Raw genomic sequence first — 12,627 nt, 5'->3', positions numbered from 1 at the left:
TTGGTGGCCTAAAAGCCTGGTGTGGGGACCTGGAATTCAGGTTTGCACTCCAACTCAGCCCCACAATTTGCTCAGTGACCTTGAGCCAATCACATGCTCTCAGCCTGGCCTAGTTCACAGAGTTCACTGTGAGGAAAAAATGGAGGAGAGGAGAAGCCCCTTTTCAGGTCCCGCTTCAGGAGAAAGACGGGAATAAACGAAATGAAGTCAAATAATATTCCAGAGAGAAAGAGTCAGGAGAAAGAAATGCCTTCCGTTCCTCACCTTCTAGGCATGTGAGTAGAACTCGATGAAGAATTTGTCCTGCTCGCCGTCTTCACGATGGCCTCATACGCTCTCGAACTCGATGTACGCCTGGTCCGAAGATTTGGAAAGTCCTAGAGGTAGGGGAGGAGAGCAGCTGTGTGGGGTCAGGCCTCAGAGTATCCTCAGCCTCCCCTCCACCCACGTATGCCCTAGATCCTGTCCCCCACACCCAGGCTTCTAATTGGCTGTGCAGGTTTCTAAACATGTTCTGGCAGCAGCTGCCACCACAGCACAAGGATCTTCACTGGGTGACTGAAGGCAAGCTGCGGGCAGCCATTTTGTGTCTGACACCACCTCTTGCAGCAGCCATTTTGTGTCCGACTCCACCTCCTGTGGCAGCCATTTGTGTCCGACTCCACCTCCTGTGGCAGCCATTTTGTGTCTGACTCCACCTCCTGTGGCAGCCATTTTGTGTCTGGACTCCACCTCCTGTGGCAGCCATTTTGTGTCTGACTCCACGTACTGTGCAGCCATTTTGTCTGACTCTACCTTGTTGCAGCATTTGTGTCTGAGTCCACCTCCTGTGGCAGCCATTTTGTGTCTGACTCCATGTACTGTGGCAGCCATTTTGTCTGACTCCACCTCCTGTGGCAGCCATTTTGTGTCTGGACTCCACCTCCTGTGGCAGCCATTTTGTGTCTGACTCCACGTACTGTGGCAGCCATTTTGTCTGACTCCACCTCGTTGCAGCCATTTTGTGTCTGAGTCCACCTCCTGTGGCAGCCATTTTGTGTCTGACTCCATGTACTGTGGCAGCCCATTTTGTCTGACTCCACCTCGTTGCAGCCATTTTGTGTCTGAGTCCACCTCCTGTGGCAGCCATTTTGTGTCTGACTCCATGTACTGTGGCAGCCATTTTGTCTGACTCCACCTCCTGTGGCAGCCATTTTGTGTCTGACTCCACCTCCTGTGGCAGCCATTTTGTGTCTGACTCCACGTACTGTGGCAGCCATTTTGTCTGACTCCACCTCCTGTGGCAGCCATTTTGTGTCTGACTCACCTACTGTGGCAGCCATTTTGAGGCTGTGCCCACCATACTGTGTCAGAGTTCCAAAAGTGCCCACAGGCCCAATGAGGTTGGGGACCCCTCTTCTATTCTCTTACGCACACAAAACACATTTTGCCTTCTCCATCCCAGTACCTTTCTTGGAAACAAACTGAGACGTCACTCCAACTTCAAACGCCGCAAAGACAGGGGAGTGGTCGCTGCTCACAATATCATCCGTGCACCTGAGGAGAGAGCCAGAAAAGAGACCCTAGGGCCGTGGCAAGCAAAGACCTCTCCTCTGTTCTACAGTTGCTTTACTGGCCTGGCACCTTGGACAGCAGAGGGGGTGGGAGAGATCTGAACAGGCAGCCTTCAGGCAAGCCCCGCCGTTTGCTCCCAAGTGGCCCCCAAAACCCAGCGAGGGGAAAAGATAGAAGGGCGTGCGAACAGACAAGAAGTCCCAATTCTGACTTCTCTGAGCAGCGCCCCCATGGCCAGGCCAGGCCCCAGACCCTGCCCTCGGCAGCCCCGATGATGTCTAAAGTGCACCACGTTGCAGCAACTACTGTGCAGAACGACTCACCGTAAGAGTTGCAATTGATGTGGGTCTCTGGGTAGGACTTCCAGAGGATGCGGTCACACCACGAGGAACGTTGGTTCTCACCTGCGAGAGAGAAGACAGGCGGAGTTGGGCCGGGGCAGGAACGGAAGAGCCACACAGAATAAGCATCAGATGTTTGAAACTGGGGAAGGGTGCCAGGCCAGTAAAAGGGAAGGGAGGAAGGAAGGGAGCTTGAAACTGGGGAAGGAGGAAGGAAAGAAAGAAAGAGGGAAGGAAGAAGGAAGGCAGTTCCAAACTGGGAAAAGGAGGAAGGAAGGAAGGAAGGAAGGAAGGAAGGAAGGAAGGAAGGAAGGAAGGAAGGAAGGAAGGAAGGAAGGAAGGAGAAGGAAGGAAGGAAGAAGGAAGGAAAATAGGTGATGGGAGGGAGGTAGGAGGGAGACATGGGAAGAAAGCAACTTTAAAAGCACTTTCCAGGCTGCCAACTGGCATGGCTTGATGAAGTGATTTAAAGAGACAAATGTCTTCTTCAAGCTAACTAACAAGGCAGTGGGGCTTTGAGAGCCAGGCAATATGTGTGAAAGAGCCACATGTGGCTCCCAAGTTGCAGTTTGCCCACTATCCCCTGCTCTCTGCATGTTGTTGGCCCTGCAGAGGAACTGGCTGGCCCCTGTGTGAGACAGGAGGCTGGACTAGATGGACCCTCCCTGGTCAGACCTAGCAGGGCTCTTCTGAGGTTCTCTCAGGGGAAGGCCTCGGCCTCTCTGCCCTGCTGTTGGCCCTCCAGAGAAACTGGCTGGCCGCTGTGTGAGACAGGAGGCTGGACTAGATGGACCCTCCCTGGTCTGACCCAGCAGGCCTCTTCTGAGGTTCTTCTCAGGGAAGGCCTCGACCTCTCTGCCCTGTTGTTGGCCCTGCAGAGGAGCTGGCTGGCCCCTTGTGTGAGGCAGGAGGCTGGACTAGATGGACCCTCCCTGGTCTGACCCAGCAGGCCTCTTCTGAGGTTCTTCTCAGGGGAAGGCCTCGGCCTCTCTGCACTGCTGTTGGCCCTCAGAGGAACTGGCTGGCCGCTGTGTGAGACAGGAGGCTGGACTAGATGGACCCTCCCTGGTCTGACCCAGCAGGCCTCTTCTGAGGTTCTTCTCAGGGAAGGCCTCGGCCTCTCTGCCCTGTTGTTGGCCCTCCAGAGGACCTGGCTGGCCGCTGTGTGAGTCAGGAGGCTGGACTAGATGGACCCTCCCTGGTCTGATCGAGCAGGGCTCTTCTGAGGTTCTTCTCAGGGGAAGGCCTCGGGCCTCTCTGCCCTGTGGTTGGCCCTCCAGAGGAACTGGCTGGCCGCTGTGTGAGACAGGAGGCTGGACTAGATGGACCCTCCCTGGTCTGATCCAGCAGGGCTCTTCTGAGGTTCTTCTCAGGGGAAGCCTCATCCTCTCTGCCCTGTTGTTGGCCCTCCAGAGGATCTGGTTGGCCATTGTGTGAGAGAGGAGGCTGACAAGATGGACCCTCCCTGGTCTGATCGAGCAGGGCTCTTCTGATGCTCTTCTCAGGAGAAGGCCTCGGCCTCTCTGCCCTGTTGCTGGCCCTGCAGAGGAACTGGCTGGCCCCTGTGTGAGACAGGATGGTGGACTGGATGGACCCTCACTGATCTGACCCAGCAGGGCTCTTCTGATGTTTTTATGTAAGGTTACTCTGCAAACCCCTAATCATCCTCATCACTCCCCATCTAATCTTTCTATGTCTTTCTTATAAAAGGGCCTCTGGAACTGGATGCTGTACTCCAATCTGGACTTCAAACTAGATTCAAATCTAGCTGCTCACTGTGTGTTTGTGAGACAAGCAATACCCAGAAACTGGAGGTTGAGGGATTGGACGGCTCTGCTACAAAAGGCTAGGTTTGTTGATGGTGGAGACCACCTTGGCCATAAGAAGTTACAGGCAGGGTCAGAAAGGATGGGATCACAGAAGAAGAAGAAGAAGAAGAAGAAGAAGAAGAAGAAGAAGAAGAAGAAGAAGAAGAAGAAGAAGAAGAAGAAGAAGAAGAAGAAGAAGAAGAAGAAGAAGAAGAAGAAGAAGAAGAGAAGAAGAAGAAGAAGAAGAAGAAGAAGAAGAAGAAGAAGAAGAAGAAGAAGAAGAAGAAGACTACTGCAGATTTATACCCCGGCCTTCTCTCTGAAACAGAGACTCAGAGTGGCTTACAATCTCCTGTATCTTCTCCCCCACAACAGACAACCCTGTGAGGTCCGTGGGGCTGAGAGAGCTCTCACAGAAGCTGCCCTTTCAAGGACAACTCCTGCCATAGCTCTGGCTAACCCAAGGCCATTCCAGCAGCTGCAAGTGGAGGAGGAGAAGAACTGCAGACTTATATCCCACCCTTCTCTCTGTATCAGAGACTCAGAGCGGCTTACAATCTCCTATATTTTCTCCCCCCACAACAGACAACCTGTAAGGTGCGTGGGCCCGAGAGAGCTCTCCCAGAAGCTGCCCTTTCAAGGACAACTCCTGCGATAGCTGTGGCTGACCCAAGGCCATTTCAGCAGCTGCAAGTGGAGGAGGAGAAGAAGAAGAATTGCAGATTTATACCCCGCCCTTCTCTCTGAATCAGAGACTCAGAGCGGCTTACAATCTCCTATATCTTCTCCCCCCACAGAAGACACCCTGTGAGGTGGGTAGGCCTGAGAGAACTCTCCCAGAAGCTGCCCTTTCAAGGACAACTCCTGCGATAGCTATGGTTAACCCAAGGCCATTCCAGCAGCTGCAAGTGGAGGAGGAGGAGGAGGAGGAGAAGAAGAATTGCAGATTTATACCCCCCCTTCTCTCTGAATCACAGAGCAGTCACAATCTCCTTTACCTCCCCCCCCCCCAACAGACCCCCTGTGAGATTTGTGGGGTTGAGAGAGCTCTGACACAAGCTGCCCTTTCAAGGACAATCTCTGCGAGAGCTATGGCTAACTCAAGGCCATTCCAGCAGGTGCAAGTGGAGGAGTGGGGAATCAAACCTGGTTCTCCCAGATAAGAGTCCACACACTTAACCACTACACCAAACGGGCTCTACACCGAACAGAAGCGCCTGTCCTTGTCTGCCAGAATCCTCCCCACATACGGCTCAGGCTTGGGACCAGTAAGTTAAACTCTCTCCCCACAAGCCAGCTACCCTGGAGGCTTCCATGAGACCCAGCATGCCTCCCACAAATCATTTGCCACTCCCTCTTTGGCACACGGCACTTACCCCGGTGGGCTTCTGCTTGTGCCACACGTAGGTGTCTCGGGATCCCCTCTCGTAGCGGTACGTGGGAGGGAAGGTGATCTCCTCCTCACCTGGAAAAGCAGAATGCACGCTGGAGAGGGCTGGAGGTAGAAAGGACCCCACCAATCACCCCAAAGCCACGCAGAGGGAAATAACAGCAGCCGTGAAGGGTAAGATGGACAAGGCCACCGAGTCTAGCACCCTGTTTCACAGGGTGACTGACCCTTTGACCCTGAAACGCTCACACCAGCAGGACAACCTCCCTTTGCTGTTGCCCCCTCCCCCCCCAGCCCTGGCACAGCCTCCCTAAACCAGGGTGGCTGGTGCGAATCTGGCTTCAACAAGAAAGAGAACACACTAGCCTCGTGGTTTAGAGAAGAAGCCAGCGTGTTCTCTGGTGTGCTCTCTCGGTTTCAGCCCCCTCCACCTCCTGGACTCTAGTTTGTAACAAGGATAATGGTGCTGGCCTACCTTGCAGGGAGGTGAAAGGCCTTCTGAGATAATCCATAGGAAACCACTTTAGGAAAAGAACTCTTATAACCGGAAGTTCCGTAGGAAAAGCTTATAACCGTCCCCATGCTAAGACAATGAGTTCCTTGGAAGGTTTTTCAGATGGTTACAGCTAAGAGCCATCAACAGATTGACCCTCTGGGTGTTCATCATAGAATCGTAGAGTTGGAAGCGACCTCCAGGGACATCTAGTCCAACCCCCTCCACAATGCAGGAAATTTTCACCCAAAGGGTGATTAACATGCGGAACTCACTGCCGCAGAAGGTGGTGACGGCTACAAGCATAGCCAGTTTTAAGAGGGCTTCTCTTATATATATAAGTGTGTGTGTGTGTGTGTGTACTCTCTCGGCTTGGCGAACGAAGATTTAAGAAGGGTGCAATAGTCCACGTCTGCTGCAGGCTCGCTGGTGGCTGACAAGACCAATGCGGGACAGGCAGGTCCGGCCACAATGGCTGCAGGGAAAAGTCTGATTTAGGGTTGGTGCTGTAGCAGTGCGATTCTTCCTCAATCTCCTTTTGTCCTCAAGACCAGCTATGCGTGCGTTCTCAAAAGAAGAGACAGCCTGGTGGATGGTGTGCCTCCATGCTTTGCGATCTGAGGCTAGGTCAGACCACTGGTGATGGTTGATGCGACAGGTGCCAAGGGATTTCTTCAAGGAGTCCTTGTACCTCTTCTTTGGTGCCCCTCTATTTCGATGGCCGGTGGAGAGTTCACCATACAGGGCAATCTTGGGAAGGCGGTGGTTTTCCATTCTAGAAATATGCCCTGCCCAGCGCAGCTGCGTCTTCAGCAGCAGTGCCTCGATGCTGGTAACCTCCGCCCGCTTGAGGACTTCAGTGTTGGTCACAAAGTCACTCCAGTGGATGTTGAGGATGGTGCGAAGGCAGCGCTGATGAAAGCGCTCGAGGAGTCGCAGGTGATGGCGGTATAAAACCCACGATTCGGAGCCGTAGATGAGGGTTGTCATCACAACCGCTTTGTAAACATTGATCTTTGTGCCTTTTTTCAGTACACACACACATATATTGGCCACTGTGTGACACAGAGTGTTGGACTGGATGGGCCATTGCCCTGATCCAACAGGGCTTCTCTTATGTTCTTATGTGACACAGAGTGTTGGACTGGAGGGGCCACTGTGTGTGTGTGTGTGTGTGTGTGTGTGTGTACACACATACATATATTGGCCACTGTGTGACACAGAGTGTTGGACTGGTAGGGCCATTGCCCTGATCCAACAGGGCTTCTCTTATGTTCTTATGAGACACAGAGTGTTGGACTGGAGGGGCCACTGGCCTGATCCAACAGGGCTTCTCTTATGTTCTTATGTGACACAGAGTGTTGGACTGCAGGGGCCACAGGCCTGAACCAACACGGCTTCTCTTATGTTCTTATGTGACACAGAGTGTTGGACTGGAGGGGCCATTGGCCTGATCCAACAGGGCTTCTCTCATGTTCTTATGTGACACAGAGTGTAGGACAGGAGGGGCCATTGGCCTGATTCAACATGGCTTCTCTTATGTTCTTATGTGACACAGAGTGTTGGACTGGATGGGCCATTGGCCTGATCCAACAGGGCTCCTCTTATGTTCTTATGTGACACAGAGTATTGGACTGGAGGGGCCATTGGCCTGACCCAACATGGCTTCTCTTATGTTCTTATGTGACACAGAGTGTTGGACTAGATGCGCCATTGGTCTGATCCAACATGGCTTCTCTTATGTTCTTATGTGACAGACTGTTGGACTGGATGGGCCATTGGCCTGATCCAACATGGCTTCTCTTATGTTCTTATGTGACACAGAGTGTTGGACTGGAGGGGCCATTGGCCTGATCCAGCAGGGCTTCTCTTATGTGACACAGAGTGTTGGACTAGATGGGCCATTGGCCTGATCCAACAGGGCTTCTCTTATGTTCTTATGTGACTCAGAGTGTTGGACTGGATGGGCCATTGGCCTGATCCAACATGGCTTCTCTTATGTTCTTCTGTGACACAGAGTGTTGGACTAGATGGGCCATTGGCCTGATCCAACAAGGCTTCTCCTATGTTCTTATTTGACACAGAGTGTTGAACTAGATGGGCCATTGGCCTGATCCAACAGGGCTTCTCTTATGTTCTTATGTGACACAGAGTGTTGGACTGAATGGACCATTGGCCTGATCCAATAGGGCTTCTCCTATGTTCTTATTTGACACAGAGTGTTGAACTAGATGGGCCATTGGCCTGATCCAACATGTAATTTGTATTGTGCTTACAAGCCTTTATTGTGTACACAGAATGCATGAATTACTGCAAGTAGTGGTGAGAAATTAATAAATCACCTGTATCTAGTTTATACTGACCAGAAGATACTATCTAACTTTTCTTCTGTAATTTGTATTGTGCTTACACGACTGTTTACTGTGCACTGAGGATGTATGAATTAATGTAAGTAGCAATGAGAAATTATATCTGCACCTACTTCTTAGGGACCAGAACAGATGTTACTCCAATTTTTCCTCTTGATTTCTTCAGTAATTTGTATCATGCTTACAAGACTGTTTATGGCAAAGAAGACGGCAAAAAACCCTCCAGGATCCCTTCCCAAACTGGCCAAGAGAAAATTGCTGACTGACCCCAAAGTGACAGACAGCATTTCCCTGGGGGTGTAAGAAAGAGCCACGAGGACTAAGCACCGATGCAGCTCTTCCTCCCTCTCATGATCTGCCTAAGTTCAATTTTAACCATGTGTGCATCTAAAAGGTGATCCTGAACTCAGGACCCCTGCATCCACAGAGAGTTGTTCTGCTTTTCTAAGCACCAGGGGGGGAACAGGGTTGGGCCCTAGGAAAAAGTCTGCCCCCCCACTCCATCCCCTCCCTTCGGGCAGAGAGGAAGGCAGCTCACTGAATCGCAAGAAGATCTTGTGTTTCTCCTTCTCTAGGTTGAGCTGGTCCACCTTCAACAGCGGCTCAAACTCCTTCCGGTTGATGTAGTTGAGGATCTCCTGTGGAAGAGTATGGAGCAGAGATCCATCAGTGGCTATCAGTCCCAGCGTATTGATGGAACTCTCTGTCTGGGGCAGGGATGCTCTGTGTTCTTGGGTACTTGTGTGCGTGGGAGGGTAACAGTGGGAGGGCTTTTAGTGTCCTGGCCCCACTGATAGACCTCCTTATGGCACCTGGTATTTTGGTCCTTATGTGACACAGAGTGTTGGACTGGATGGGCCGTTGGCCTGACCCAACAGGGCTTCTCTTATGTTCTCATGTCTGGGGCAGTGATGCTCTGTCTTCTTGATGCTTGGAGGGGCAACAGTGAGAGGGCTTCTAGTGTCCTGGCCCCACTGGTGGACCTCCTGATGGCACCTGGGTTTTGTGGCCCGTGTGACACAGAGCGTTGGACTGGATGGCCATTGGTCTTATCCAACAGAGCTTCTCTTATGTTCTTATGTCTGGGGCAGGGATGCTCTGTTTCTTGATGCTTGGAGGGGCAACAGTGGGAGGGCTTCTAGTGTTCTGGCCCCACTGGTGGACCTCCTGATGGCACCTGGATTTTTTGGCCACTGTGTGACACACAGTGTTGGACTGGATGGGCTATTGGCCTGATCCAACATGGCTTCTCCTATGTTCTTATGTGGTGTGCCCTGAACAGACCTGGCTTCACATCCTGCACAAAACGAGAACTCCACAGGGGTCTAAGGGAAGGCCGCTCTCTTGTTCTATATGCAGCCTGAGCGTTGACATCCAGCAATCTAAATCAGGCTCAGTGGAAGAGCCTCTGGTCAGCATGCAGATGGTCCCAGGTTCAATCCCCGGCATCTCCAGTTAAAGGACCAGGCAGGAGGGATATGAAAGTCCCAGGCCTGATCCCCAGCATCTCTAGTTAAAAAGACCAGGCAGTAGGTGATGTGAAAGACCTCTGCTGGGGATCGTGGAGAACTCTGGATAGGAGCCATGGCTCAGTGGTAGAGCATCTGCTTGGCACGCAGAAGGTCCCAGGTTCAATCCCCGGCATCTCCAGTTAAAGGGGCCAGGCAAGAGGTGATGGGAAAGAACCTCAGTGGCTCAGTGGTAGAGCATCTGTTTGGCATGCAGAAGGTCTCAGGTTCAATCCCCAGCAACTCCACCTAAAAGGAACAGGTGATTGGTGATGAGGAAGACCCCTGCCTGAGACTTTGGAGAGCTGCTGCCAGTCTGAGTAAGCAAGAAAGGGGGGGAAGCCAGCGTGTAAGCCAGGGGTGGCCAAACGTATTTTATGTAAGAGCCACATAGAATAAACGTCACATGCTTGAGAGCCACAAGACGTGAACAAAAGATGTTCAAGAGCCACAAGGAAGGAAAATAGATGGGGGGAGAGGTGGAAAGGAAGCAACTTTAACTTGAAATGCACTTTTAACTTGAAAGTCCTTTACTCCCTTACTCACAATACGAGAACTCGTGGACATTCAATGAAATCGCTGAGCAGTCGGGTTAGAATTGATAAACGGAAGTCCTTCTTTACCCAAAGGGTGATTAACACATGGGATTCACTGCCACAGGAGGTGGTGGCAACTACAAGCATAGCCAGCTTCAAGAGGGGATTGGATAATTAGCCACAGCATATAGATGGAACTCTCTGTCTGGGACAAGTGATGTTATGTATTCTGGGTGCTTGGGGGTGGGGTGGGGGGAAGTGGGAGAGCTTTTAGTGTCCTGGCCCCACTGATGGACCTTCTGATGGCACCTGGGTTTTTGGCCACTGTGTGACACAGCGTGTTGGACTGGATGGGCCATTGACCTAATCGAACAGGGCTTCTCTTATGTTATGTCTGGGGCAGTGATGCTCTGTATTCTTGGTGCTTGGGGAGGGGGGCACAGTGGGAGGGCTTCTAGTGTCCTGGCCCCACTGATGGACCTCCTGATGGCACCTGGGTTTTTGGCCACTGTGTGACACAGCGTGTTGGACTGGAGGGGCCATTGGGGCCAGACCCAACATGGCTTCTCTTATGTTCTTATACATTCTTCAAGCCACCAACCGGCTTGGTTTGGAGAATTGATTTAAAGAGACCGACCCCTTCTGCAAGCCATCCAATAGGGCGGTGGGGGCTTCAAGAGCCACAGTGTGGCCACCCCTGGTGTAGGCAAAATTACAAAAAAAGAGAAAGAAAGTCCAAGATGGCGAGGGATCCTAAACACACCTCTTAAGCCAAACAATGCAGTCCCCAGAGACAGCCGAACACATCCCCTCCTCCACACACACTGGCTAGCCTGTCAAAAGTCAGGAGCCAAAGAATGGCGGCTCAGAAGGGACATTTTCTGATTCAGCAGTCCTTCCTGGTAACTGCAGGCAACCAAGCTGGGGTTAACCAAGGCCGTCTGCACGCACTCAGTGGCACCGTTCTCCTGAATATCGCTTCCTGACCTTAAGGGAAGAACCCTACCCCCCATGGAAGATCACGGCCTGAGCCCATGCAAAGGCTGCTCGCTCCCCTCACCTGAACGTCCATGTCGAGACGGTAATTAAGGTCCCCGAACCAGAAGAGGTGGGTGAAGCGCAGCGAGATGTCAAAGGAGCTGAGCTGCTTGTCGCCCAGGGAGAGGAGGCGCAAAATGTCCAGGTAATTCTGGTTCCTCCTGAGGGTGGAGACGGAAGGTGGAAGAGTTCAATTTCAAAGGTTTTTATTCGTTTCAAAGAATTAGGAATGGGGAATAGAAAGGAATAATAATAATAATAAGATATTGGATTTATATCCCGCCCTCCACTCCAAAGAGTCTCAGAGAGGCTCACAATCTCCTTTCCCTTCCTCCCCCACAACAGACACCCTGTGAGGTAGATGAAGATATTGGATTTCTATCCCGCCCTCCACTCCGAAGAGTCTCAGAGCGGCTCACAATCTCCTTTCCCTTCCTCCCCCACAACAGACACCCTGTGAGGTAGATGAAGATATTGGATTTCTATCCCGCCCTCCACTCCGAAGAGTCTCAGAGCGGCTCACAATCTCCTTTCCCTTCCTCCCCCACAACAGACACCCTGTGAGGTAGATGAAGATATTGGATTTCTATCCCGCCCTCCACTCCGAAGAGTCTCAGAGCGGCTCACAATCTCCTTTCCCTTCCTCCCCCACAACAGACACCCTGTGAGGTAGATGAAGATATTGGATTTATATCCCGCCCTCCACTCCGAAGAGTCTCAGAGCGGCTCACAATCTCCTTTCCCTTCCTCCCCTCAACAGACACTCTGTGAGGTGGGTGGGGCTGAGAGGGCTATCACAGCAGCTGCCCTTTCAAGGACAGCTCTGCGAGAGCTATGGCTGACCCAAAGCCATTCCAGCAGCTGCAAGTGGAGGAGTGGGGAATCAAACCCGGTTCTCCCAGATAAGAGAGCTCTGGCTGACCCAAGGCCATTCCAGCAGGTGCAAGTGCAGGAGTGGGGAATCAAACCCGGTTCTCCCAGATAAGAGAGCTCTGGCTGACCCAAGGCCATTCCAGCAGGTGCAAGTGGAGGAGTGGGGAATCAAACCTGGTTCTCCCAGATAAGAGAGCTCTGGCTGACCCAAGGCCATTCCAGCAGCTGCAAGTGGAGGAGTGGGGAATCAAACCCGGTTTTCCCAGATAAGGGCCATCTTGGAATATAAGATACAGAAAAAGGGCGATATAAGTTCACATCGGAGAATCTTAAGAGTCTTGAGTATCTAACCAAGTATAGAATTTCAACCAGTATTTTCTTGCTTCTTACTTAGATTTCACCGCTAACCATGGGATAAGTAATCCAGCTCTGCTGTTTCCAGAATTCTCCCCACCAAAAGTGGAAGAGTTCAGAGGAGGCAAAGTAAACCAGGAATATTCATTTTATCACATGAATTAGAGGGCCGTAGTACTGAGGTGCGATACAGGTGAGAATGGGATACAGTCCTCCAGGGCAACTAGAATGATTAAAGGGTTGGAACACCTTCCCTATGAAGAAAGGTTAAAACGCTTGGGGCTCTTTAGCTTGGAGAAACGTCAACTGCGGGGTGACATGAGAGAGGTTTACAAGATAATGCATGGGATGGAGAAAGTAGAG

General features: G+C 51.7%; 1 protein-coding gene across 1 annotated transcript in view; it reads right to left on the bottom strand.

Annotated features, from left to right (window-relative positions):
• Positions 1-264: 264 nt before the first annotated feature.
• Positions 265-12,627, bottom strand: part of LOC132590952 (phosphatidylinositol 3,4,5-trisphosphate 5-phosphatase 2-like) — a 145,273-nt gene continuing 132,910 nt past the window's right edge. Inside the window, 7 exon segments of the mRNA XM_060263863.1 lie at positions 265-377; positions 1,448-1,537; positions 1,878-1,940; positions 1,943-1,958; positions 5,080-5,168; positions 8,494-8,593; positions 11,060-11,198. Coding sequence (XP_060119846.1) covers positions 328-377; positions 1,448-1,537; positions 1,878-1,940; positions 1,943-1,958; positions 5,080-5,168; positions 8,494-8,593; positions 11,060-11,198 — 547 coding nt within the window. The 3' untranslated portion in view covers positions 265-327.

Source organism: Heteronotia binoei, unplaced genomic scaffold, assembly GCF_032191835.1.
Source record: "Heteronotia binoei isolate CCM8104 ecotype False Entrance Well unplaced genomic scaffold, APGP_CSIRO_Hbin_v1 ptg001265l, whole genome shotgun sequence".
Taxonomy (NCBI): Eukaryota; Metazoa; Chordata; class Lepidosauria; order Squamata; family Gekkonidae; genus Heteronotia; species Heteronotia binoei.
Note: the sequence above shows the minus strand (reverse complement) of the source record. Positions and strands in the feature narration are given on the sequence as shown.